This window comes from Akebia trifoliata, chromosome 1 (assembly GCF_017979445.1).
Source record: "Akebia trifoliata isolate Shusen 1 chromosome 1, ASM1797944v1, whole genome shotgun sequence".
In the NCBI taxonomy this organism is placed as follows: Eukaryota; Viridiplantae; Streptophyta; class Magnoliopsida; order Ranunculales; family Lardizabalaceae; genus Akebia; species Akebia trifoliata.
The window spans coordinates 19,018,109-19,045,756 of record NC_141375.1 but is presented as its reverse complement, the minus strand read 5'-3'; the positions used below and the strand labels follow the sequence as shown (position 1 = coordinate 19,045,756).

Sequence of the window (27,648 nt, the reverse complement as noted above, 5' to 3'; positions counted from 1 at the left end):
TGTAGATTTGTAGATTAGGAAGAAAAAAATTATCGATACTATATTGTTTCAATTTGGATGTTGTTTCGCCTCGATCAACTAAAATCCTGAAATGTTTCGTACAAAACATTATGAAACGAGGTGAAATTTTAAACCATGGTGTTGACAGCATCCTATGTTTTCAATCAAATATCATCCAGAATATTACAGATGAAGACTCATATCTTTATATTGACTCTTAGTCGTCTTATTTTTCCCTTACCTCCTCGTGTCTTTGGATGTTTATGTTGCATTCGTGTAATGGGTCCTAATCGTATTAAGTTGGATCCCAAGCCAGTTAAAGGGTTATTTTTGGGTTACTCTCCTACACAGAAGGGATACAAGTGTCTTGATCCTCGCACAGAGATAAAGTACATCACCATGGATGTTATCTTTTTCGAGTCTGAGTCTTATTTTGGGCCTTCTCAACATTCTCTTCAAGGAAAGACTAGTCAAGTAGAAGAAAATTCTCCCAATTCTCATATTGTTCAGATTCATGTCATTTTACCAACTTCTTCTGGTCCTTAGTCTGCATCTATATCTCCGGGTTCAATATCAATGATTTCAGAACATGTTTCTCCTAATAGACCAGTTGTTATCATTGATGCAAATACTACTCCAGGGACTAGTTTAGAAAGAAGTGAGAACTTACTACCTATTCCAGGCAAAGGAAGAAAAAAGTGTTATCAACAAACAATCACAACCAATTGAACGTTGACTCCTCAAGTCAAGGTATACCTTTGACATCTAATCCTATTATTCTCAATCCTTTCATTCCGTTTGTTGAATCTCAAGATATTATTACTCCATCTGGTTTGGATCTTCCCATTGCAATTAGGAAGGGCACCCGTGAATCTACATCTCATCTTATTTCTTGTTATACGTGTTATTCCTGTTTGTCCCCATCCTATTTTGCTTTTGTATTTGCTCTGTCTTCTATGTCTTTACCTTCCAAGTTCTCTGAAGGATGAGATGAAAGCTCTAACCAAGAAAGGCACTTGGGAACTAGTAGACTTGCCTGAAGGTAAGAAACCAATAGGTTATAAGTGGGTTTTCCCTATAAAGCATAACGTTGATGGTTCAATTGAGTGCTATAAAGTTAGGTTAGTTATAGGGTCGACTACAAGGAGAGCTTTGCTCTTGTGGCCAAACAGAACTCTATCAAGGTTTTACTCTCATTAACTGCTCATTACTCTTGGGACCTTCATCAGTTGGATATGAAAAATGAATGGTGATCTTGAGGAAGTTGACATGGATCATTTAATTGTAGAAAAGTAATTGTCAAGTCTCTTTGTGAGACCTTGGCAAGAATTTATATTAGTAAAATAATAAAAAGCCCTTACAAATCAGAAATAAATAAAAACTAAATAAAAAGTGATATCTAAATAACAACTAGATCTAAAATAATTAGATTATTTCCAATACTCCCCCTCAAGCTGGGGCAAATATATCAACTAAACTCAACTTGAAAAGATGAGAATTAGTGATAGACAGACCAACAGACTTCATAAGCATGTCCACAAGTTGATCTAAAGAAGGTAAATAGATTGTCTGAAGATCACCAGATCGAACTCTCTTTCTGAGAAACTGAATATCAACCTCAATATGCTTAGTTCTTTCGTGAAGGACTGAGTCAGAAGCCAGCATAATAGCAAACTTGTTGTCATAGAATAAAGTAGAAGAACCTAAGACAAGAAATCCCAACTCTGCCAGCAAAGAATGAAGCCAAGTTAGCACACATGTTCCAAGAGCCATAACACAATAGAAACCACATTCTATTTCTTACTTTTCCACGAGATAAGGTTATCACCATAAAAAGTAGGGGTGCAACTTGATTCGGTTTGGTTCGGTTTAAGGACAAATTGGAACCAAACCGACATAGGTCGGTTCCACTAAATAAGAACCAAAACCGAACCAAATTCCATTGGAACCAAACCACCCCAAATCGAATTAAAGTCAGTTTGGTTCGGTTCAGTTCTACGTATTGCCAATTGTCTATAAATTGTAAGTAATATTTTTTAATGAAAAAACAAACATAAAATTTCATACAATAAATCACAAATCTATCCATAAAAAGTCATTTGTTTACTCAAACGATCATTAATCTATGTTCTAACTCCTAAAATAATTAATAATAATTATTATATACATATATATTTATTTATTGCATAGGGGTTCGATTTTCAGTTTGGTTCGGTTCTATACAAGCTTGATCCGAGAAGCGAACCAAATTGATCAATTCTCCATTTACGTACCTCGAAACTGAATCGCAACTTGTTCCAAACCACCCCAAAGCTATCGGTTTGGTTCGGTTCTCAATTTGAACCGGATCAAATTGCACTCTTAATAAAAAGTATAAAAACCAGAGGTAGATCTTCTATCTATGAGAAAATCACCATAATCAACATCTGTAAAACAAGGCAAATACGGTTGAGTATTGGAAGAGTAGAAAAGCCCAAGACCAAGACACGACTTCAGGTAGCAAAAGATACGATAAACGACATCAAGATGAAAAGTACGCGAAGTATGCATGAACTGACAGACCACACTAACTGCAAAGGACAAGTCTAATCTAGTATTAGTCAGATAAATCAAACGACCTACAAGTTTGTGATAAGAATGATCCGATAAAAGATCAATAGAGTTAGCATTAAGACGATGATTCTGATCCATAGGTAAGGAAGTAAGATGACAACCAAACATCCCAATGTTCTAAAGAAGATCCAATGTGTATTTACGCTGAGATAGCGAAATACCATGACGAGATCGAGCCACTTCATCCCCAAGAAGTACTTAAAAGGACCTAAATCCTTAACCTCAAAAACACGACCCCATAGCACCTTAACTTTGTCAATCCACTGTGCATCATCCCCAATCATAATAATGTCAACCACATAGACCAAAACAATGGTGCAACGACCATCCACCCCTCGACGAACAAAACTAGTATGATCTAAATGACATCTAGAAAACTCCATAGATAAAATAACCTCAGAAAACCGTTGAAACTAGACTCACGGGGATTACTTCAAGTCATATAGAGATTTAAAACGACGGCATACCTTCCCTGAAGACAAAACCCTAGAGGAGGATCCATATAAATAACCTTAGTCAAATCACCATTTAGAAAGGCGTTTTTCACATCAAGTTAGTAAAGCAGCCAAGAGTTACACGCAGCTATAGAGATAAGAAATCGAACAGTAGAGAGTTTGGCGACAGGAACAACGTAGCACCAAAATCTTTCCCTGGAGCCTGTGTAAACCCCTTAGCAACTAAGCGTGCCTTATACCGATCAACAGTACCATCAACAATGTATTTCACTGAAAAGACCCATTTACAACCAACGGTTCACTCCCAAATGAGAGAATATCAAGCTCCCAGGTATTATTTTTCTGCAAAGCATATATCTCAATAGTCATAACTTTAATCCACTGAGGGTCTTCCAAAGTCTTTAATACAGACCGAAGAACTCGAATAGAATCAGTGGTTACAAGGTAGGCCTGATAAAAGGAAGAAAAACTCTGATAGAAAACAAACTGAGCAACATGACACCTATGTTTACCTTTGCGAAGGGCAATAGGTAAGTGAGAATCAGAAATAGAAGGGATAAGAACAAGTATATGTGTGAAGGTAAGAGATAATATACTTGAATCCAAGGAGGAGGTTGACAAGAGTGTAGGGGGGTGAGAGCGATGAGAGTAGACCTTAAGCATCAGCGAAGATGGAGGAAAAATGGGAGATGGCAGCACTATAAGAGACGGTTCCTGCGAAGTAGAAGAGTCCTGCAAAGTAAATGTGGCATAAAAGTATGTAACATTTTCAAAGAAACTTCAAGAGTATGATACGATGAGAAACTGGATCACAACACCGATACCCCTTGAACATAGAAGATTAACCCAAAAAAATGCATAAAATGACTTTGTCATCCAATTTGGTACGATCTGAACAAAACACGTGCACCCAAATACTCAAGGTGCAATGAGAAAAAGTATAATATTAGGTTGAAGGGCATGAAGAAGCACTTATCCCTCTAAGGTGTGACTAGGGATGCGGTTAATAAGATAAGCCGCAGTAAGGATTGGCATATTCCAATATGCCTTAGGAACATGCATTCCTCGGAAAAACATCGAACAATGTTCATGAGATGGCGAATATTACGTTCCACCACCCAGTTCTGCTAAAGAGTATAAGGACAAGTCAACTGGTGAAGCATACCATGCTCATAAAAATGAGAGCGAATCCCATCAGATATATATTCACCCCCTATCAAATCGAAGAGATTTAACAATAATATTATACTGAGTTTAAATCATTTTTAAAAAGTTGACAAAAATAAAAAGCACCTCAGAACAAGAATGCATCAGATAAACCCAAGTACAACGAGAATAGTCATCACTAAATGTAACATAATATCTATGACCATTAAAAGCAGTAATAGGGGAAGGTCCTCACACATCAAAATGAACTAAATCAAATATTTTATTAACTCGATGCATACGAGGAATATAAGTACATGTATGTTTAGAAAGTTCACACAGAGCACTGAAATTTATGTCCACTATAAGCAATTTTTAAAATAGGAAACAAATGACGTAAGTGTTGAAAATTGGCATGTCCTAAATGAGCATGCCATAAATCTAGAGCCTAAGAAGAAAACGTGACTCCCAGAGGAAAGAAGCATAAAGTCGGAACAGCAGTAGACTGAGATCCAAACAAGTACAGTCCATCACTTACATACCCCATGCAAAAAAATCCTCTTCGAAGTCAAATCTTGAAAAATACAATGAGTAGGAAAAAAGGTAATTGAACAATTTAGTGATCTAGTAATACTACTCACAGACATAAGATTAAGAGATAGATGAGGGACATGAAGCACAGAGTCTAGTGAAATCTTAGAAGATAAAGGGATGATACCCTTACTGTGGATAGGTGCAAGAGATCCATCAGTAAGACGAACCTCCCTATGAGTGGTAAGAAAAGTAAAATGACTAGACTCACCGATCATATGATCAGAGGCACCGGAATCAATAACCCATGTCAGTAGAGCAGAGTCAAACTGATTGACATGAAAAGCAAATGATGTACCTAGAGGCATAGTAACTGAGGCCACTGTAGAGGAGGGGTGAGTGTGAGCATAGATCTAATTCCAAACAATAGTGGCAATCTGAGTCTATAGTTGTTGCAAATCAATTGTGCCAAGTGAGGAAGGATGATCAGTGAGAGGAATGGATGATAACTCCACTACAGCGGCACGAACAGACTGTCCCAAAGATGAAGTGGACGAAGATCGTGGTATCAGAAACGGATAGAGCTGAAAGCAATGAGCCTTCTCATGACCAATTTTTCCACAATGACTACGAATAAGGCCATTCCCTTTATCACGACCACGACTCCCTAATCCCGAGATCCGAACGTCAGAGAAACTCGAGTTGGCTATTATAGTCATCTGATCTGTAACGGGAGCAGAGAGAATATCAAGTGCCTGAGTCTAAGATTGAACAATACAACGACGCTCATCACTATCAATGATCGCAAATATTTCAAATAAAGTAGGTAAAGAGTGGTATTAAGAATATTGGTCCGAAGTACTTCAAACTCAGGACGTATACTCATGAGAAACTGATATGTCTATTGTCAAGCAATCCTCTTAACCACAAAGCCGACTGCTTCTACAGATAGCTCAGCCATAGACTTATAATGAGAGAGCTCCTCCCAACAGGACTGGACAAACCCAAAATAATCAACTACACTTTATGCTCCTTGGGTAGCCTAGGCAATGTCTCAGTAAAGCTCATAAATCCTCGAGTCATTTCTAGTGTGAGCATATGTCTGAGTAAGGACTAACCACAAAGACGAAATAGTTTCGTGATACATAAACTTTGTATAGATCCGCTGCTCCATTGACGTGAATAGTCATCCAAGAATAGTGCAGTTATCAATCTCCCATTGTTCAAATTTAAGATCAGTGACAGGTGATTTAGTAACGGTGCCCAAAAGCCATCCAGATTTACCTCTACCCAAATAAAGTCGCACAGACCGAGACCAGGACTAAAAATTCCGACCTAGTAAGGCATTGGTTATACGTTGGACTGAGGAATTTGCCCCAAGAGTTGTGTTGGAATACTTGGTCTTGTGAGTTGTCATGGAGCACTATAAACAAGAAAACTTTGGATTGAAAGGAGATCTCTTGTAGTATTAATCCAAGGTGGAAGAAACCACAGGTAGAAGGGGTAGCAACGATATCACAGGTCTCTTAGCAGTCCAAACAGAAGTCCTACTGCTATCACAGGTCTCTCAACAGTCCAAACAGGAGTCCTAGACAACAGTCTTGTTGCTATCAGCAACCACAAAATAGTTCCCTTGTTGCTGTCGTGGGTCAGAAAAAGGTGTAGTTGTTGTCATAATCACTTACACATCCCTAGTTGATGTTGCAGACCACCAAACAGCAGGTTGTAAGACTTCACACAGCACTAATTGTTGTTGCAAACCACCAAAAAGCACTCTACTGCTATCATAGGCCACAAAATTCAGGTCGTAAAGCTCCACACAACACTAGTTGATGTTGCAGACCACCAAGCAGCAAGTCGCAAGGCTTCACACAGCCCAACAAGGTTGTTTGTTGCAATTGCAAGACTTTACACAACCCAACAATCCTGTCGCACCAACCAGCAACACTCTTGTAGAGCAGCAGCAAGGGTAGAACTATCGCAGGCACCCAACAGTACTTTGACAGATTGATCTTAGATAGAAACCCTAACGTAGGGCAAAAATCGAACCAAGCAACCTATGAAAGGTAGAAAACCATACTGTACGGCAAAAACACAACGTAAAAAACTACTACAGCATGTGAAAAACTAATAAAATCCCTATCGCAACATGTGATTAAGGGAATAAGGATCACAAGAGGAAAAAAAAGCCCTCAAAGGAGAGATCTTCTAACGAAGTTGCTACTAGGTTAATAGGTCTCAAGATCTAAAGGTGTTAATGAAGAGAGAAGAAAAGTGAGGAGAAGAGTTTTCAAGATCCCAAAACTCGAAGAGGGGTCCTTTAAGACTTTGATACCAAGAAGAATTGTAGAAAAGTAATTGTCAAGTCTCTTTGTAAAAGCTTGACAGGAATTTATATTAGTGAAATAGTAAAAAGACAAAAGTGCCCTTACAAATTAGAAATAAATACAAGCTAAACAAAAAATTATATCTAAATAACAACTAGAGCTAAAATAACTAGATTATTTCCAATAGGGGTAAGGTGTGCAGGTTGCATAAGGTCTTGTATGAGCTCAAGCAAACCCCTCAAGCTTGGTTTGATCAATTCTGCCAAGCTATGAGTCAATATGGGTATGTTCAAGGCAATGTTGATAACACTATGTTCATCAAGCAAACACAAGATGGACATCAGACTATTCTCATTGTTTATGTTTTCATCATGGATATCACGGGTAACTATCCTGATGTGGTTTATAACCTAAAGTCTAACTTAGCCCAGGAATTTGAGATCAAAGACCTTGGAAAACTTTGATATTTCCCTGGTATAGAGGTGGTCAGGTCCAAGGATGGTATCTTCATTTGTCAACGCAAATATGCCTTAGAACTTCTTCAAGATAATAAAAAAAAAACTTGGTTGCAAACCAACAGATACACCTATTGATCCCCACCACAAGTTAAATGAATTTGAGGTGTTCCTCTTCCTAACAAAGGAATGTATCTACATTTGATTGGTAGGCTCCTTTAGTTATCTCTTACTTGGCCTAATATTGCTTATGCAGTCACTATAGACAGTCGGTTCATGCATGCTCCTTGTGTCCCACATTTGGAGGTTGTTGAGAGGATCTTGAGGTATTTGAAAACATGTCCAAGAAAGGGTCTTCTATTCCGTACGAGTAACCATCTCCAAGTGGAAGCCTATAAAGATTTTGACTGGGCAGGATCACTTAATGATAGGAAATCTACCTCAGGCAATTGTACATATGTTGGGTAATCTAGTAACTTGGAGAAGTACAAAGCAGATTGTTTGCGCACGTTCTAGTGCTGAGCTTGAATATCAAGCTATGATTCAAGGTGTTGTTGAACTATTGTGGGCTCAAATCCTTCTTAAGGATCTTAGCATCAGTGTTTCCCCTTTTATGAAGATGTAATGTGACAATAAAGTTGTTATCAATATTGCTAACAATCCGATCCAACATGATAGGACTAAGCATATTGACATTAATGTACACATTGTTCGAGAGAAGCTCATCTCTGGAGAAATTTGTTTGCCATTTGTTCCTTTTAGCCAACTTGTTGATTTTTTTACGAATGGTCTATCCAAAGCTCATCTTCAATCTATATAGTGCAAGCTTGGGATGACTGATGTCTATGCTCAGCTTGAGGGGGAGTCTAGGAAACCATAAATATTTCTGTGATAGGGTTATTATAGTAATTTTAACTATTAATATAATAATTTGTGAAAGGGCTCGGTCGGCCCTAGTTTTGTGCCATCAATTTCCTCTCTTTTTCTCTCCCTCGTCTCTTCTCTAAATTTTGTAGCATTACACCTTCCTCCTATTGAATGACAGATTGTCGTTGCTCTCTTCCTAGACGGCCAAACTCCGATAACGTCAACCTAAAATCATCCATTTCCAATGAGAAAACTCTCTCTCTCTCTCTCTCTCTCTCTCTCTCTCTTCTCTCTCTCTCTCTCTCTCTCTATATATATATATATATATATATATACACACATATATATTGTGTATATATATTCAGGGGCCCTAAAGAAAGCCAAACATTTTTCAAAACATGGGTTAGAAGTTTTGGAAAAAGGCTGATTTTTTGTGAGGATGATCTCTATGATGAAGAGATCATCCTCACCAAAAATCAGCTCATTCCAAAACTTCTAACCTAGTTTACAAGTTGAAGAATCGTAGACCGTCCAATTTTTGTAAACCACTTTTGATGGGGTTAGAAGTTTTGAATATATATATATATGTGTGTGAGTGTGTGTGTGTGTGTGTCAGTCATTTTCTTGTTTGAAACTCTTGGATACAATGGAGAAAAGTGAAGATATGGTTGGATTTTCACCCAGATCATCCCCAACCAAGAACCCCTCAAATTGGAACTTTTCAAACGTAAATCTCTAAATTCATACCATTTTCATTTCTTGTCAATAACCCCAATAACCTTTAGGTTAAATTTATGAAAATTCTAGGTTTCATTGATATATTAATTGAATCTTACATATGTGTATGAGGTTCATTTCATTGTGGATTTTCATATCTAAACCATCGCCACCCAACGAAATCAGCTATGATATCACCGTTCCATTTACCAGTGATATGGTATTGTATTTAATTTATTTTTCAAATTATGTTTCCATTCCCAATAATGAAGTCCCCTAATGTACTTTCTAATGACCCATTTTATTTCAATGTAGGTTTTCCACTGAACTGATTAACTGGTGGTTACCAAAAAATCAGACAATTCAAGTAAGACTCCCAGGATCAGTTCTTCATGTGAGAGAAGTGGAAAATTTAGGAAGCACAGGGAAAAGTCACAGAAAAAAAAGTATATCATTAAAAATATTGCAACGAAACAATGTGAGTGCTCGTTAGAACTTAAGAGAATTAAACTTCCACAAATACAATGTGTAAAAAAGTTAAAGTGGTGTGGCTAAATGATGAAAAGACAAATACGGTGAAAGAGATGATGCACCGCAGTGTTAAGTCGATGGAAATCCTCTACATTATCAAACAGAGGGACAAAATAAATGTGTCTACAATGAAAATAATTTAAAATGCACGGAAGAAAATTAAGGTTAACGAAATGGATGGTCATACCCAATTACAAGAATAGATGAAAAACTTACACAACCATGAATACATAGAATGGAGTAGAAGGGAAGAATCTACAAATGTATCTAAAGATTTGTACTAGGCACATCCGGATTCGATCCAACTGGCCCATTGTTTTCCATGGGTGATTCTCATGGATTGTACTTACAAGACCAAAAAATTCAGGCTATCATTGATTCAAATAGTTGGGGTTACATGCACTGGGTTGACATTCTCGATTGTTTTTGTCTCCATTGAGTTGGAAAAGGTAGACAATTATTGATGGGCCCTGGAATTCTTGAAGAAATTGATGGACCAGAAAATGCTTCCATCCATGATTGTGACCGACTAGGAATTGGCATTAATTAATGCCATTGAGAAGGTGTTCCCAACTTCGTCTCATTTCCTATGAGGATTCACATTTCAAGAAATGTGATAGCAAACTGCAAATGGTACTTCTAGACAAATGCTGAGTGGCAAGAGTTTTCTTTTTTTTTTTGTTTGATAAGTATAATATAGTGAAAAAGAGAGAATAACAAAGTACAAGGAGGCCGAGGGAGCCTCTCAAAGAGCAACAAAACAAAGAAAAGCTAAAGCATTAATGATCACACAAAGAGTTCCATCTAAACACAAAGTCATCAAAAGTAGTTCCCTTGAACTCTATATTCTGTTTCGACCAAGAGTTTTCTGATACATGGAATGACTTAATAGCCTCGCAGCTTCTACCACCGAGATTGATTATGTAAATCGACTTCAAAGATTCGAGATCAAGTTCCGAAGGGATTGAAATATGTAAAAGATAGTTGGCTCTCTAAGTCCAAGGATCGCTTTGTAACAGCATGGACCGACAATACCACTGACTTTGGGAACTCCCCAAGGTACTCTCTTCTTCCATCTTTTCTATTATCTATTCTTTTCCATCTCTTTTTCTTATTGTTTAGTTTAGCTCAATTCCTAACCTAAAACTAATTACAACACCCTATTGGACAATATTGTAATTGCAGAACTTCGTATTTCACACACCCAATTGGCCTTCGTTGAAACCTTTCACAATGGCCAATAAAATCTTTTGGACTTTAAATCTTTTCTTGAAACCCTTTCTATAATATTTTCTTCTTTCACCGCTTAATTAGTCTTTCCACCACCCTTCACAAAGTAGAACAAATCTAGGTTCTCCTGCATTTGCCATTTTATCTCTCAAAATGGACCTTATGTTACGGCTGCATTCTTGGGACAGAATCATATATAAGACGAGCTTGGATTTCAGGTTTCAATTTTCAACAATATGAAGACAAAAAAAACCTCATCCATAAAAAGTGAATGCGGGGGTTGAGCTCCATCAAAAATAAAATTACCAGCGGCATAGGTGCAAAGACAGTGGGAAGATAGCTGATTGAATTGCCGGAACACCCACACTAGCTTACTCTGCTGAGTTTGAAAGGATCATAAGGCTACGAGCCCTCACTTTTCTGTTTCTTCCGACTAAGACCTCCATCTTCAATTGATCTACACAAAGTTGCTCTTTTAGGTCAAGTATACAGTAAGACATTTTAATAAAAGCATGAAAAACTACCTCACTACATCTACCACAGTCCAAAGTATTCAGCTAGACCTCTAGGAAAATCCATAGCTCGAAAAGAACACAATCCGATATTAATTTAGTTTTTGCTTACCCTTCTGCCATCCTCTTTCTTGAATTGGTATCCATCAGTGCCCTTATGTCTTCAATAACCATAGAGTTAAAGTCATCCTTGTTATTCAAATTAGTTAGATTGCAGCCATTTAAGAATGTGGAAGCCTCTACCAATCCCGAAATAATGGGGCAATCTTTAAGCCGTTCTTTGAAATACATCATTATAATGAAACCTGGAGAAGTGCCAGTGACCAATAATGAATAAAGAAACACATTCATTGAGTACACACCACAAACTGCAATGCTTGAGAAGAACATTGATGCAATAGCAGTACTAAATTAATGTACCATAACAGTGTTAAAAGCCGTGGAGATGGACATCCAAGACTCCATTCACCTTTTTTCAAAATCATGGCATACCCCAATCATATGGATGGAGTCTAATTAGAACTGGGACAGTTATATTGACCTATATAAACTATCACTGTAAACTAAACCATCAAAGAAGATGACATTCAGGAACAAATGGAATAAATAATTTCAGTGATAAGTATGCATTTAGGACTAGAAGCATAAATTTGAAAAAATTGATTCAATTTGGATTTCTTGAAAGAAAATAAATCATTTTACTTTGCAACAAGGTGATAAGAATCTAACAGATTTCTTTTCTACTCTCCAAAATGTTCAGAATGAACTTAATGCTTAAAAGCCTCTCACAACTAAATTAGAGACACAACACAGAAAAAGAAAAGAATTTGAAGTTGTTCGCTTTCTATTTGGACTTAAAACAGAATTCAAACTTGTGAAATCCCAAATCTTAGGAAGCCAAGAGCTGAGCAACCTGTTCGATCAACCTCCGAATATTCAGGTAATCCTACTCATGGTTTAAAATATCGTTTCGTTTCCAGCTTGTATCGGCAGAAACGAAATGATTTTTCAATTTTTCAAAATGAAACACATATGAAATCAAAACTATCAACGAAAATTGATTTTTTGGCTCAAAATTTTCGTTTTCTCTCATATATCTAAGACACCTAGAAAAAAGAGTGTGAGCAATACAAATCTGAGAGAGAGAGAGAGAGACAGAAGATCCAAATCTTGGAGCTTCTTTTCACTTGGAGTAATGGCCGCATTTTTTATGGGAAAGTTTCTTCTTTGGATCGTTTGGTTTTATCGATCTTGGAGCTTCTTTTCACTTGGAGTAAATTGTATGAGGAATTTAAAGGGGTCTTCTTTGAGGATTTTGTGGCGAGATGGGAAAGAGTTTGTTCCTTGTCGTGATAGTTTTTTGTACTCCTTTTGTTCTTGGGTTTTTGCTTATTTCTTTGTATTGGGTGGATTTCCTCGACCCCCTTTGTTTTCTTTTGCTTTTCAATAAATTTATCTTTAACTATCAAAAAAAAAAACAGATCCAAATCTGAGATAAAAATCCAGATTTGAGAAAAAGAAACTTGATTGTTGAAACATCATCGCCGAAGTTCAAGGTCAGTCTCCTCCTCTTCTTCTTCTTCTCCCTTTTTTTTCCAATACAATACAGTCTACAGAAACGTGTTTACAAGACATAACTTGCCCAAAGACTCACGAATTTAAACAAATCCACTCAATGTTTAGGTAATATTTGAGAAATCTCAATATTTTCAAACCGATACACGTCCCTTGACCTAGGTATCCTCTGAAAGACCTATTTAAATGTTTTGGAATGTTTTGCAAATAAATGTTTTGATTTTGTTTCGATTTTTTAGAAATCCGAAACATTGAGACAAAATGATATTTTAAACCTTGATCCTACCCCCTTATTCCCAGTAAATGACCTTCATATTGCCTTATGCAAAGAGAAGTGTTCTTATACCATTGCACATCTTATTTCTAATGTTGCTTCTTATTCTTTGTTATGTCCATGTTTGCAATATTTTGTCTCATCTCTTTCTTCAATGTCCATTCTTACTAGTGTTGTAGAGGCCCTTCATCATCCAAAGTGGATGAAGGCAATGCAAGAGGAGATGAATTGACGTAGGACATCTACATGAGGAAGACTAGAATTATGGCCGAGTTGACTCAGTCAAACTTTGTCAACTCTGATTTGACTAACCTGCTTCGAGTTGGCTCAGTTGAGTCCATACTCAACCCAATTCTGATTTTAGTCTATGTGTTTAGTCTATTTTAGTTTTAGAAGTTGTTTGGTTAGTTTCTATTTCAATTTTAGGAAATTTCCATTTTATCTAGTTTCTAAGTTGTTTTTAGGTTTCTATTTTTTTATAATTTCATTTTTATTCTTTAGACTATTATTAGAAGTGCTTAGAAGTGTCAAAATTGAATTATAATAGGTTTAGAAAGTTTCTATCATATTATAGATAGGTTAGGAAAGTTACTTTTTGATATTTTAGAATGTTTCTAAGTTATTATGATGAAATTATTTATATAAGGAGCTTCAAAAATGAAATTTAATCAATTCAAAGATATGAATGCAATTATATTTTCTCTCTTAATTACTTTTTAGCTTCATGCTTAATTTTCTTTCAAGCTATTACTTATTTACCTATTGAATTTATTGATTCATACGCTTCCGCTACGTGGTTGATCCTTATTTGCAACTTATTGTCTGTACAAATGTTGATCCTTCAACTCAACATAGTCTTTTCCGAACTACATGTAACGTACAAGGCAAGTTATGCCAATTGATTATAGATAGTAGAAGTTCGGAAAATATAATTTCAAGTCACATGATTAATGCACTCAAGCTCCCCACTACACAACACCCTAGACCTTATTATATAGATTAGGTGAACGATGAATGCAAGAAGAATGTAATAAGTCAATGCTCTCTTTCTTTTAACATTGGACAATATAAGAATAAGGTTATTTGTGACATCATCCAAATGAGAGTATGCCACATTCTCTTAGGGAAGCCTTAGCTTTATGATAATGATGTCACATACCAGGGCAAAACCAACACCTACTCTTTCATGCTAATGGTGTCAAAGTGATCCTACACCCTTTCCATGCAAAGCCCAAGATTGCCCAACCAACCTAAGAGCAAAGAACATGCTTTATTTCTACCAACATCAATGAGGACTTAAAGGAAACAAGCCAAGTGTTCTCAGTGGTAGTGCAACCTTCTAATCGAGACCCTCCTACTCAAATTCCTCATCAAGTGCAATCCTTCCTTGAGAAAATTTCTCATGTTCTTCCTTCAAAAATGTCGGATTCATTACCCCCCATAAAGAATATACAACACCACATTGATTTGGTGCCCGATGCAAGTCTCCCAAATCTACCCCATTATAGGATGAAATCCGAAAGAGTACAACATATTAAAAGACTAAGTAAAGAAGAACCTTGAAACTTCTACTGACAACTACAAAACCAATGTCGATAAGCAAAGAAAATTCAAGAGCTATGAAAAAAGAGACTTGATCATGATTTATCTTAGTAAAGATCGCTTCCCCCCTCAAAACTTACAACAAGACCAAGTTGAAGAAAATGGAAAACAATAATGCTTATGTGATGGATTTATCTGATGATTTGTTATGGTAAATTAAATTCTCTAAACAAAATCTGAAGAACGGATATCACTGAAAATGAAATAGAGTGAGATGAAAGAAAAAAAAAGAAAAAAAAAAGACTTCAAGAAAAACTTGAGGACCAGTTTTTTTTAAAAGAAAGGGGGCCTGATGTAAGACATCCAGATCATCTAGATAAAGAAGACCAGAATTTTCTGACCGAGTTAACTCAATCAAACCTAGTCAAGTCGAGTTTGACCCGCTTGGTTCGGATTGACCCGATTGAGTCCATACTCAACCCAATTCTGATTTTAGTCCTATATATTTAGTCTATTTTAATTTTAGAAGTTGTTTGGTTAGTTTCTATTTCAATTTTAGGAAGTTTCTATTTTATCTAGTTTCTAATTTATTTTTGGGTTTCTATTTTTTTATAATTTCGTTTTTATTTTTTAGTCTACTATTAAAAATGCTTTGAAGTATCCAAATTGAATTATAATAAGTTTAAAAAGTTTCTATCATATTATAGATAGGTTAGGAAAGTTACTTTTTGATATTTTAAAATGTTTCTAAGTTGTTATGACGAATTTATATATATATAAGAAGCTTCAAAAACGAAATTTAATCAATTCAATTATATTTTCTCTCTTAATTACTTTTTAGGTTCATGCTTTATTTTCCTCCAAGTTATTGTTTGTTTACCTATTAAATTTATTGATTCACATGCTTCCGCAACGTCATGAACGCATTAATGAAGAATGACACTTGAGATCTTGTCCAATTTCCTGATGGGAAGAAAGTGATTGTTGGATGCAAGTGGGTATCTACCATTAAATGTAAAGAGGATGGGACAATTGATAGGTTCAAGGCATGCCTAGTAGCCGGGTAATTTACATAGTCATATGGAGTTGACTACCAAGAGACATTTGCATTAGTGGCAAAGATGAACTCATTGAGTTTTACAATCGATTGGAGTAATCTATCATGGCTACTTTATCAGCTTGATGTGAAGAATGTTTTCCTTCATGGTGACCTACAAGAAATGTACATGACACCCTCTCCCGACTTCAGTGTTCCAGGAAAAGACGGGAAAGTTTGCAAACTTAAAAAATCATTATATGGCATCAAACAATCTCCTAGGGCTTGATTTGAAAGATTTGAGAAGCAATGAAGAGGTTTGGGTGCAAACAACTTCAAGCAAATCATGCCATATTTGTAATGCATCGGGATAGCAACACTACGGTCTTTTTGGTTTATGTGAATGATATTGTTGTCTCGGGCAGTAGTACTAGTGAGATTCTCAAGTTAAAAAAGATCCTTGCGGGAGAGTTTGAAATTAAAGATCTTGGTCCCATTAGATACTTTCTGGGGATTGAGGTTGCCAAGTCAAAGAAGGGCATCTTCATCTCCCAAGGAAAGTATGTTATTGATCTTTTAAAGGACACATGAAAGTTGGGTGCAAAACCAACTAACGCTCCTATGGAAACTAATCGAAAATTGGATACAGACGATAGTGAGCCACTTAAAGACATTGGTATGATGTTAGTAGGAAGATTGATTTACATATTTCGCATACGTACAAATGTTGCCTTCGCTGTTAATGCCATTAGATAGTTCATGCATTCACCAAGCACCAGTCACTTGGAGCAGCTAATAGGTTTTTGAGGAATTTGAAGTCCTCAACAGAGCATTCTCTTCAAAAATAATAAACATCTTCAGATAGGAACTTTCACATATGCAAATTGGGTCGAATCTTTTACTGGCAGACGGTCTACCTTAGGTTATTGTGCCTTCCTAGGTGGTAATCTTGTCACATAGAGTGTTAAAACAATCCGTTGTTGGCAGATCATGTTATGAAGTAAAATATAAGGCAATGGCTCATGGTTCTTGTGAGATGATGTGACTTGGAGAATGTCAGATTGCAGATATTCTTACCAAGTCATTGGCAGAAAAAAGGTACATGGAGTTACTTCACAAGCTTTGACTGACATATGCTCCACTTGAGGGAGGGTGTTGAAATAAGCATATGATGTATCATATTATGGTGCTCCTGGCTGCACCATAGCATCCTCTTATTTCTTTTTTAATATAAATAAGAAAGGGTACTGTTCACAGTGAATGGTGCAGCATGAACAGTAATCACTATTCCTCTATTATTGTCTCATCTTTCTTCTTTCTTCTTTACTTTTATATGCTGAAAATCCTACAAACACGCTATTAAAAACAAGAAAAAGATCATACCAAGACCCCGAAGCATCTTCAAATCAAATTTATCGGCGACATCCTCATGGCCAACCATTTTTGCACGTTGAATTACCAGCTTTTTCAAGCTAATCAACATATCCTAAAAAAAAATTAAGGAAATCCAAAAGTCATGAGGTAGTTTAACATGTCAAGAAAACATCACGAGGAAATACATTGAAAATATGTTTATCCAATCTACAATGACAAAGAGCTGAAGCACCAAATAAGGGTAATATCCTATCTTCTAAATAGAACACAAATTTCCAAAATAAGGATAAAAAAAAAAACCCTATGCAAGAGGCATTGTAACCAGAACTCATCAAAACCAATATAAGATATGATGCAATCATTTGCAAACAGAATTATTGCTCAGAATAGTGTACACAAAAACTATGTGTCAGACACCTCATAGACTTTACCAAATTACCAAGTTAGCAACTTCCACATCCAGTAATTTCTCTAACACATTTTTCAAATCAATCCATATAAAAACCTCATAATCATATGCATGCAGATGTTAATAATTAGTTACTAATTATTAACTCTAGACATACACAGACAAATAAATATATAATTACAGAATGCCTATGCACGAGTGTGTATTTATGCATACAGACAAGCATGCAACTAAGTTCTTACTATGTAGAATAAAGAAATGTAAGTATATTATATTATCAATAAAGTATGATCATAATCCTATTGCATATGCATAATGTGTACATGACTCATTGTAGGCACCATTTTATCACAAATACCAGAGAGAAGGTCAGTTTGAATAAGGAATTTTGAAATATTTTCCATGCAAAAAAACTGGTGCAAAATTTCCGATTCAAACTGTCCCTATCCTCCTGTGCACCATATAATGGGTTAGAACAACATGGTCCTGCAATTCATGATCATGTTGAACTAATTTTCTATGATGCAATCCATCTTCTGTTGGCAAAGGTGGGTGCGGAACCATGTTCTACTTCTGTAAGAATTATGTATTGCCAGCATATCAGATTAAATAACCCTTGTAGTTTAGGAAAGAAGGAAAAAAGGAAATGAAAAAGAAGAGAACAATTCAATTACAATTAGCTTTGTTTCATTTTTCATAATCGGGACCTTATAAGGCATAAACATAAAGCACATTGTGTACACATCTGTATATAGAAATGGAGAAGCGAAGTTCCTACTTACAAGCTCGGAATCAGATAGTGAAGCAAGCCAACGGACATCTTCCAAACGATTTTTTCCCAAATCACCATCTTTATATAAACAAGACATGTGCTGACTTGTGATCAAATGGACTTGAATTTTGCTTGGGGAAATCACTGACAAGAAAATTATATAATGTTGGTTCAACTATGAATAATAACTCAAAAAAATAGCACATTGACCAAACTAGAAAACTAGGGCTTAAATCAAATGGGTACAATAACTGGCATGGGTGAGTTAGGTTAGGGAAATTGTTAGCTGACATGCCAAAAACTACAATAAAAGATATAAACACAGCGAGCAACCTAGCTGAATTGTATCCATATGTGATATGTTAATAGTGTAATCATCATTACATGTAGGCATATTAGGACTAGTCTAATTGAGAGCATTGATTTGTTGAATATATCATGTAAGCGTGATATTAAGTTTCAACATATCCCCAAGAAATGTATAGAAATACAAGAGTTTCCCATGCCTACTGCCACAAGCATCCTCTTTGTGGTTAAGGGGGTACAAGAGGAAAGACAATAGAGATGGAGGGGTATTATTGGAAAAGAAGAAAGGAGAAAACACAATAAAGTTGGAGAGGTATTATTAGAAAAGGGGAGTTTGTACCTTCCAAAAAAAAAAAGGGGAGTTTTTGGATCACTTGCTTTTGCATTGTTCCTTTGCTTCCAAAATTTGGTTTCATTTTTGAATTGTTCAATATTTGTTGGGTCCTCCCCACTTCCTCAAAGAATTTGTTCTCCACTTGGAATTTTAATTTGTTCACGGGAAAGAAAAGAAGCCTTTGGGCCTTACTTCCTTCTACTATCAGCTAGAGCATTTGAAAGGCGTGAAATGGGAGAATTTTCTTTGGGGTGGAGAGTTTGTTGCACAAGATGATTTTAATAGTCTTAGGTTTTTTGTATTTTTTGTGCAAGTTGGATGTCTCTTTTAGAGGGATCTTCTTTGAGGAGTTTGTTTTTAACTAGGACTCCATGTGTAGTGTTTAGATCTCCTTTGTTGTCTTTGTAGCTTTTGTTTCTCTTTGTAATCTTTTTTTGGTTGGTCACCTAGACCTCCTATCTAATATATTGCTTTTACCTATCCAAAAAAGAAAAGGGGGAGAAGAGGAGAGGCAATATATAAAGTTGAAGGGGTATTCTTGGAAAGGAGGTAGAAGAGGAAAGGTAATAAAATTGACCGTTTTCCTCAAGATTCATTGTGAGATTAAGTCCAAATCAATCTTTGGAGAGATAAAGATTGAGATAGATGGGGGGAACAACTGTCCCATTTATTATATAGATTTCTAGTTCCAAAAGGCTCGATGGCTAGGTAATAAATTTAAGTTTTGGTCTTTATTTCAATAGGCCTAGAAATGGAATATTTTGATAGGTGTGGCAATTTATATAATTTGGAAATGATGAAAATGTTGAGGAAACGATGGAAACATTCAAAAAAAAATTCTTAAAATTATACAAAATGATAAATAAAATAAAATAAAAAGATGAAACACATTCAAAAATCATCAAACTAGAATAGACAACCATGCAAGATGGAGAAATGACGATCAATAGTGTTCCACTATATGTTGGCATAGGTATTTGAGAACTTAACAAAAAAAAAAAAAAAAACTATGTTTTACAAGAAATTGAGTATAATACAATCACATTATGATGAGAACATCACGAGCATACCCTTCAGAGTGTTCCAGAGGGAGAAGAGACATCCAGAATCATTGTGGATGAACGGAATATGGACGTGAAATTCATGGGCAAGCATTATTTCATGAACACTTTCCATTGGGTCATTATATTTTAATGTTTTTATGTTTAGGGGGGAGTATTTTAGTGTTTAGGATCAATATTTGGAGGATTATTTACATGTTTTATTAGCTCATGGTCTTAGTATATATGTTTAGGAGTGATTTGGCAACTTTATAATGTTCTTTAACGAGTTTTCATAGACTGAAATTCAAGAGAAATAAAGATACAAGATTAGGACATGGATAGTATTTTTGGTTTTGATTTATTTACGACCATTGGATCTTATTATGTTAGTTAGATGGTTGGGATTAGACTTAAGGTTTAGAGAACATTATAAGTACATGTTTATTGCTGTAATTTTTCTCTAATAATGAATAAAATAAAGATCAAGTTTTGATATTCTTTTTTTATAAGAAAAATTATTGAACGAGGAAAAGTTGTCCTCAAACAAGTACAAAAAACAATTCTCCTCAAATGAAAAGTTGTCCTCAAACGAGGAAAAGTTGAACAATTACATTTTTCTCATTTAAACATAAAATCTTCAAAGAAAAGGCCTTTAAACTCCTTGAACTGTTTACACCAAAAGAAAAACAAAACCAAGGATGTTAAAAAAAAGATCTTGTAAGTTGCTTTCCTTGCCATCAATCGTGCACGAATTCCTTTCTTTCCACAAAACCCAACAAATTACAAAGGGCGTTAACTTCCAAAGAATCATCATCCTACCAGAAAAGGAGGTGGATTTCCAACAAAAAAGAAGAGAAAAAAAATTGGGTTGACACCACGGAACCTTAAATAAGGGCAAGATGTGGGACCAAACGTAAGAAGCCACCTGACAATGAATTAAAAGATGCTCTGCCGACTCACCACTAGATTTGCACATATAAAAATAATCAACCAAGATGAGACCCTTACATTTTAGAATCGTAGTAATTTTTCCAAGGCCGCCAACCACAAATAGAAAGACACATTGGAGGGAACCTTTGACCCCCAAATAAAAGAGGAAGGAAAACATAAGCCTTGAGTACATTCGATTATGGAGTGGAAAGATTTGACCGAGAAGCAAACATCACCATTCACTTTCCAAATCTGTCGGTCCACCCTATCCAGCGAAATGCTCGTTGTGGCTAGTAAGTCTGTAAGAGAGATTGCATCTTCAACCTCCCAATCATTCAATCTTCTCCTAAGACCGAGATTCCAAGACACAACTCTCACATTAGGAACCAAGAAGGCAGAGACAAGCATTCCTTTTCTCATGGAAAGCGAATACAGGTCGGGAAACATAGTCTGCAGAGGGGTATCAGTGCACGATTGATACTCCCAAAAACAAACACTACGCCTCTACCGACCTCATAACAAATATACTTACTCATAGATGCTCCCAATACCTGAAAGGAAGTCTTCTTCTCCAAAAGGGGTGTGGTGTGAGGTCATTTTGGAATAATTCTAAGATAACATCCTTCTTCTCTATCAAGGTACGTATTTACTGCTTTCATGACATCTTTCTTTCCATCAACCTCCCACTATTTTTTTATTTTGAGTTTGATAAACATCGTTAAACCTTAACCATTTTTTCCCAAACCCACTAAAACCCTAGTTGACCAATTCTCTATCCAAAAAGCCCATCAAAATTCCTTCCCCCATTAAAACCCAACCTTCCCTATTCAAACCACATCACTCCAAACCCCTTCAAACCTTTTTTTCCTCGGGTCCTACTTGCTGACCAACACCTAAACAACAACCCAAAACTTAATTGCCTACCTTTTTTTAGCCTAAAAGCTCTCCAAGCCTTGTTAACTTGCTGCCCAACAAATCAACACTACTTATTTGACTATTTTTGTATTGAAATTGAGCTTAGACATCCATATTAAGCATCTAACAAAAGCCTTAGGTTAGAGGAAGACTTGTCTTCCATTGGAACCTATTGCCAATACTTGAATTGTTATTACAATGGGATTGTAACGAACCTTAGGACTGTTTTTTATTGTCAATTAGACTCTCTTGAATATCTATGAATGTTTGAACTCATGATTTATGTTTACAATGCTTGTGTTAATTAATTATGATCTTAGATTCATCATCCTAGGGTAATCTTAATTAAGTTCGACAAGCAATCCACCATGATTGCATGGTTTAGGACACCAAGGTGTCATGAGGTGTGGACGAAAAGGGAGACTAAGCAAAGGGGTCAGATGGGCCAAACGGCCTGAGCGCAGGGTCATATCAGCAACTTGAGTTCGATAGGCACAGATTGCAAGGAAGACCCAGACAATGGCTTCAAGGTCACAGGTGGCCATGGCGTCGGGTGTTTGTTACTAGGACAGTGTGAGAGCAAGGTACCATAGAGGTGTTGATGAGCACCAAAGAGGCAAGGGCATAGTGCATCATAATGCTATACTTGTGTGGTGTTTCTTTACACTGCATTGTTGATCTCAAGCCTATATAAAACAGAGTTACATCAGGTTGCCAGTCTATATAAAAAATTTACCATCTCTTAACATGATTCATGACCCTTCATTCGTGTCAACTAGGGCATATTCTAGAAATGACAAACAGCAATGGTTTCCTATTGTGGTGGGAAGGTAGTTAAGGATTCTTTCATCGAACTGGACGAATGCAAGTAAAGAAATTAGTCCAAGAGTGTAGTATTTTTCTCATCACTTGGAATATGAAGATTTTACAAAGTTACCCTCTCGTTAAGCACTAGAGAGTCTGTAAGCACTGTGATGAGAAATTCTGTGAGCAAAAAATCACTCTTGTACACCGAAAAAAATAACAGGTAAGTGCTTAAAGTTAGTGATACAATGAAAATAAGTAAAAGAAACATTGTTTATTTATAATAGATAGCATTCCACCATATTCCAAGCATTGCTCATTTGGTGATACAGGGATTTCTTTTGCCTTTAATTTGCCATTGTGAATTATGTTTTTGAATAGTGAATCCCAGATTTTTGGAATAAAATTTGATGATGAAGATAGTATATTTTGAATCTCTGCAGGTTTGATAATCAATATTCCTAGATTTGACAATTAATATTTCTAGGGATATATAGTAATTAGCCTTGGCACAAGTGATGGTGTGATACTGTCAATAGAAACAAAGAGCGTTCCAGATGGAAAGCGATACCCAACAACAAAGAGAGAAGCTCACCCGTTGAATAAGTCGTCCAATCGCGGAGAAGAAGAGCTAGACACGGTTTTAGGGTTTCTGAAGATGAAGAAGAAGAAGAAGAAGAGAGTTCGTGGCCGGCTTTGGGTTTGTGAAGTTTCAAAACAAGGGAAAATTACTTATAAACCCTATTTCAGGGAAAAAGCTTTGAAGCGGATGGCCCGTTTCAAAATTTTGAAGCAACCCTCTCCATTAAACTCCACGTGGCATTTTAAAAAAAATGAGTTATTTAAAATTTTGGTGAAATGTAAGACGTGAAATAAATTAGAAAATTCCACTTGTCTTATAATGAGAAGGGTTTCTTCCAAATTTGAAGCTAGATGAAAGCTTCAAAGTCGGACTCGAGAGAGGTTTCTTTTTAAATAATTCCTAACATTTGGGTAGTATTGTGGTTGCTTAATAGTTCATTTCCTAATGTTTAACAATCCCATCCCTCTTTTTATATTTTTCAAGAGACCCAAACTACCCTTTTTCTCGTGTTTGTGGAGGGGCATGTAGAGATTCGAAGACATAATTTGAAGAGCAAACCAGTCGCTCCTTATCATCTCAACTAACCCCCGGTGGGTAAATGTAGGGTTTCCCCTTCAACCAAAATATTTTTTGCTTTTTATTTCTTTTTAGCGACTTTGCTTGCTTCATCTTGATAGCTATGATCCACAATTTTGATAATTATATTTATTTTCAAAATCATTAAATTACACATTAACATGTACTGGGATGTAATTTGTAAGTGTTCCATACAATCTCCATTGAAATCCACATGCACAACACACGACTTTTCCTAATAGTCCATAACCTCAAAGTTATGTCTACTGCAAAACATTCTAAACCAGACTTTTCCCAATGACTCATAATGAATGACTTATGAAAAAACACATGATCCCACAGTGTAAACATGGAACCCAATAGTCAAGATTTATAATTACCTCGATAATACATATTTATGAAAACTTATATTGAGGATAAACCCAAATTGTTGGATGTCAAGTTTATACAATAAGGATTGTGTGTGTTTTTTTTTCAAATATTATCTTATGTATAAGATGATAAAATTTATTACCATCTTTCATATAAATTTGTTAATTAATCATTGTGCCATTATAAATTATTTGATATTTTCATTCATTTTAATATACATTCAAACCATCAACGAAGTTTTATAACATTGCCACAATGCTTTATTGAAAAACTAAATCTATTTGTGGCTTATAACATATTCTACAATCATCATTTATGGGAATAACATACTTACGGCTTGGTCTTAGATACACATTTAGATGGCCAGTTTGTGTTTCATCTTACCTCAAACACAATTAAAAAAAATTGCATAAAATTTTCGACTAATCAATCTCTCAAAATTTTGTTGATTTCACTTAAGTAAATAACTTGGTTTATTTTTCCAGAATACATCATTGCATCCGATATTTAAGGAATATAATTTGGATAAATATACATCTTTATACCATCTAAAATCAGTTAATGTTAGACATTTCAAATTTATTAATATTTCTCGATCCTTTTGTCCTAATTCATCTAATCTTCCATTAAAATGAAAGAAAATTGTAGACATTAGGGTTATAAAACTATCTGGTTATTCTTTTCCATCTTTATCTAATTCTGGTTTGTCATGTACGTTTCGTTTAACATGTTTTAATATCTCATTTCTTTCTTTTTTGCTTAATATATTATTCCACCAACCATCTAATTGACCGGTAAAACCACCAACTATAGTTTTGATCATGTGTTCTACTTATAGGTTATATCGAGTGCAAGCATTACTAAATACTATCATCTGAGATAAAGTATTCATAATTTGATAGTTTGTTTGTCCTTCAAAGTTCCATTCGTATATTTTGTTTCCATTATAATGTTTAGTTAGATTTATTCTTTCTTCAAATTGGATATTAATTGGAGTTGATCTTCTATAATAATTTTTAGTTTTATTATAATAATTTGTTCTCAGATATTTAGATCTTTTGATTTTATTTATTTAAGAATTGGGATTCTATGTTTTCTATTGAACTATTTGAAAATATGTCAGAAAATTCTTCTTCTTTTTCGTCTCTTTCTTCTATGTCTTCTGTAAAGACATTTATTTTTAAATTTCCTTATAGCATTTTTGTTATTTCTTTTAAAAAGGAAGATGTTGTTCCTACAGGAGGTAATCCTTGTTGCAAATGAAAATGATTTTTTATCATTAAAAATGATGATGATGATGATCCTATTGACATTGGTTATTTTTAAGATATTTTTATGTATCAAATATTGATCATATCTGTTGATCTAACTGATGGAGATAGGTGTAATTATTTTATTCTATTACATGAGGAAGATCCTTTTGTGTACATGGAATTTTTTTTTTTTGAAATTATATTTCTGATTTAAGGGGAATTGCAATAGATCCCATGATTTTTATTGCTCTAAAAGGGAAAAATGTTGATCAATTTTTTCATTTTTTGTAGTTTTTTATATTTGGATTTTTTTTATTTTAACATGTTTACTGAAAATTTTTTATTTGAATTTGTCTGAGTTTTTAACCATATAAATAGAGGAATATAGACTTATTTTTTATTCATTTCTTCAAATCATTTTTCAAATTTTGAATATTAAACTTTTATAAGAATAATATAATATTTCTGAAAACTTGGCTCTGATACCAAAATATAGGATCAGCTTTATTTTTCAAACTTTTGACCGGAGGTTGGTAGGAGAAGATCGGAAGTTGGTTAGAGAAAGTGATTAGAAGTTGGTTGATTGGAAGTTGTTCGGAGAAAGTTGGAAGTTGGTCGAAAAAGTTGGTAGGAGAAGTTGGTCGGAAAAGGTGATCGAAAGTTGTTAGGAGAAGTATTTATTTTCGAGTGTCTTCTCAAATAAACGGGTAGGGTATTTATAGAGGTCTTGGAAGTGTGTAGAAGGGACAGGTGTTCAATTAATATTTAAAAATGTTCGAGAAAGGACACGCGTGTGGTTAGGATTTTGCCAACATTTTGAGCATGTGAAGATACGTAAAGTGTATACGTGGCAACTTATTTTTGATCGGCAGTGCTACAGTTGTAGTACATGTGGCGGCTACAATAATCTTGAGTGTTGATGATGCAAACGACTTTTGATGGCTTGACAGTTTTGACGGCTTAAACATTATTTGATGAATAGTAATTTTGACTTTTGAACAATGTTTTACTGTTTTTTTTTTACTTTTGATGCACGTTTTCAAATAGTATTTTATTACTATTTAAATCGTGACTTTTTGACGAACCGAACTTTTGCATACATATACAGACTCTTATAAATAGCAATTTTACATATTTATACAAACTTATATTTACATACAAAAATATATACCTTTGAGTATTAAACTTTTACAAGAATAATACAATATTTCTGGAAACTTTTAAGAACTTGGCTTTGATACCAGAATACAGGATCAACTTTATTTTTCAAACTTTTGATCAGAGGTCGAAAAAAGTGATTGGAAGTTGGTCGGAGAAGGTGATCGAAAGTTGTTTGGAGAAGGTCAAAAAAGTTGGTAAAAGAAGTTGGTTAGAAAAGGTGATCGGAAGTTATTAGGAGAAGTGTTTATTTTCGAATGTCTTCTCAAATAAACGGGTAAAGTATTATAGAGGTCTTGGAAGTGTGTAGAAAGGGACATGTATTCGATTAATATTTAAAAATATTTGAGAAAGGAGACGCGTATGGTAAGGATTTTGCCGACATTTTGAGCATGTGAAGACACATGAAATGTATAAGTAGCAACTTAATATTCGATCGACAGTGCTACAGTTATAGTACATATGGCAACTACAGTAATCTTGAGTGTTGATGGCTTTGGTGGCTTTGACAGCTAAAACACTATTTGATAAATCGTAATTTTGACTTTTGAATAGTGTTTTACTGTTCTCTTTGACTTTTGATACGCGCTTTTAAATAGTATTTTACTGTTCTCTTTGACTTTTGATACGCGTTTTTAAATAGTATTTTACTGTTATTTAAATTGCGACTTTTTAATGAACCGAACTTTTGCATACATATTCAGACTCTTTTACATAGCAATTTCAGATTCTTTTACATAGTAATTTTACATATTTATACAAACTTATATTTATAGACAACTCTATAGACCTTCAAACATATATCTTTTAGAACAAAAATTGTTCTTCTTCATCATTATCGAAAATATTTTGAAGAGTATGTGATGAGGACGATTTTGCGACAACAGAACCTTGGGCTAACATTGCATCTTTGAGTCTTTTGAGTTCTTTGGATATCTTTTGCATTCGCTTTATAGCTAATACAAAGTCTTGAGTAGAAATTTGTACAAGAGATATTGTAAGTGTAGC

General features: G+C 35.1%; 1 protein-coding gene across 7 annotated transcripts in view; it reads right to left on the bottom strand.

Moving 5' to 3' along the window:
• The window catches only part of LOC147410832 (uncharacterized), a 28,993-nt gene extending 5,553 nt beyond the window's left edge, over positions 1–23,440 (bottom strand). For 2 of the 7 annotated variants that reach the window (XM_086440664.1, XM_086440659.1), the window contains exons 1-6: positions 23,294–23,440; positions 18,377–18,510; positions 17,195–17,297; positions 11,497–11,689; positions 11,179–11,329; positions 1,581–1,724 (exon numbers count right to left, since the gene is read on the bottom strand). In XM_086440664.1, the coding sequence (XP_086296790.1) occupies positions 11,275–11,329; positions 11,497–11,689; positions 17,195–17,297; positions 18,377–18,463 (438 nt within the window). In that variant the 5' untranslated portion in view covers positions 18,464–18,510; positions 23,294–23,440 and the 3' untranslated portion in view covers positions 1,581–1,724; positions 11,179–11,274. Of the gene's footprint in view, positions 1–1,327; positions 1,725–11,178; positions 11,330–11,496; positions 11,690–16,888; positions 17,008–17,194; positions 17,298–18,376; positions 18,511–23,293 lie in introns of those variants that run through there. The other 5 variants (XM_086440682.1, XM_086440673.1, XM_086440696.1 and 2 more) reach the window with 3 other exon arrangements.
• Between the last annotated feature and the right edge of the window lie 4,208 nt (positions 23,441–27,648).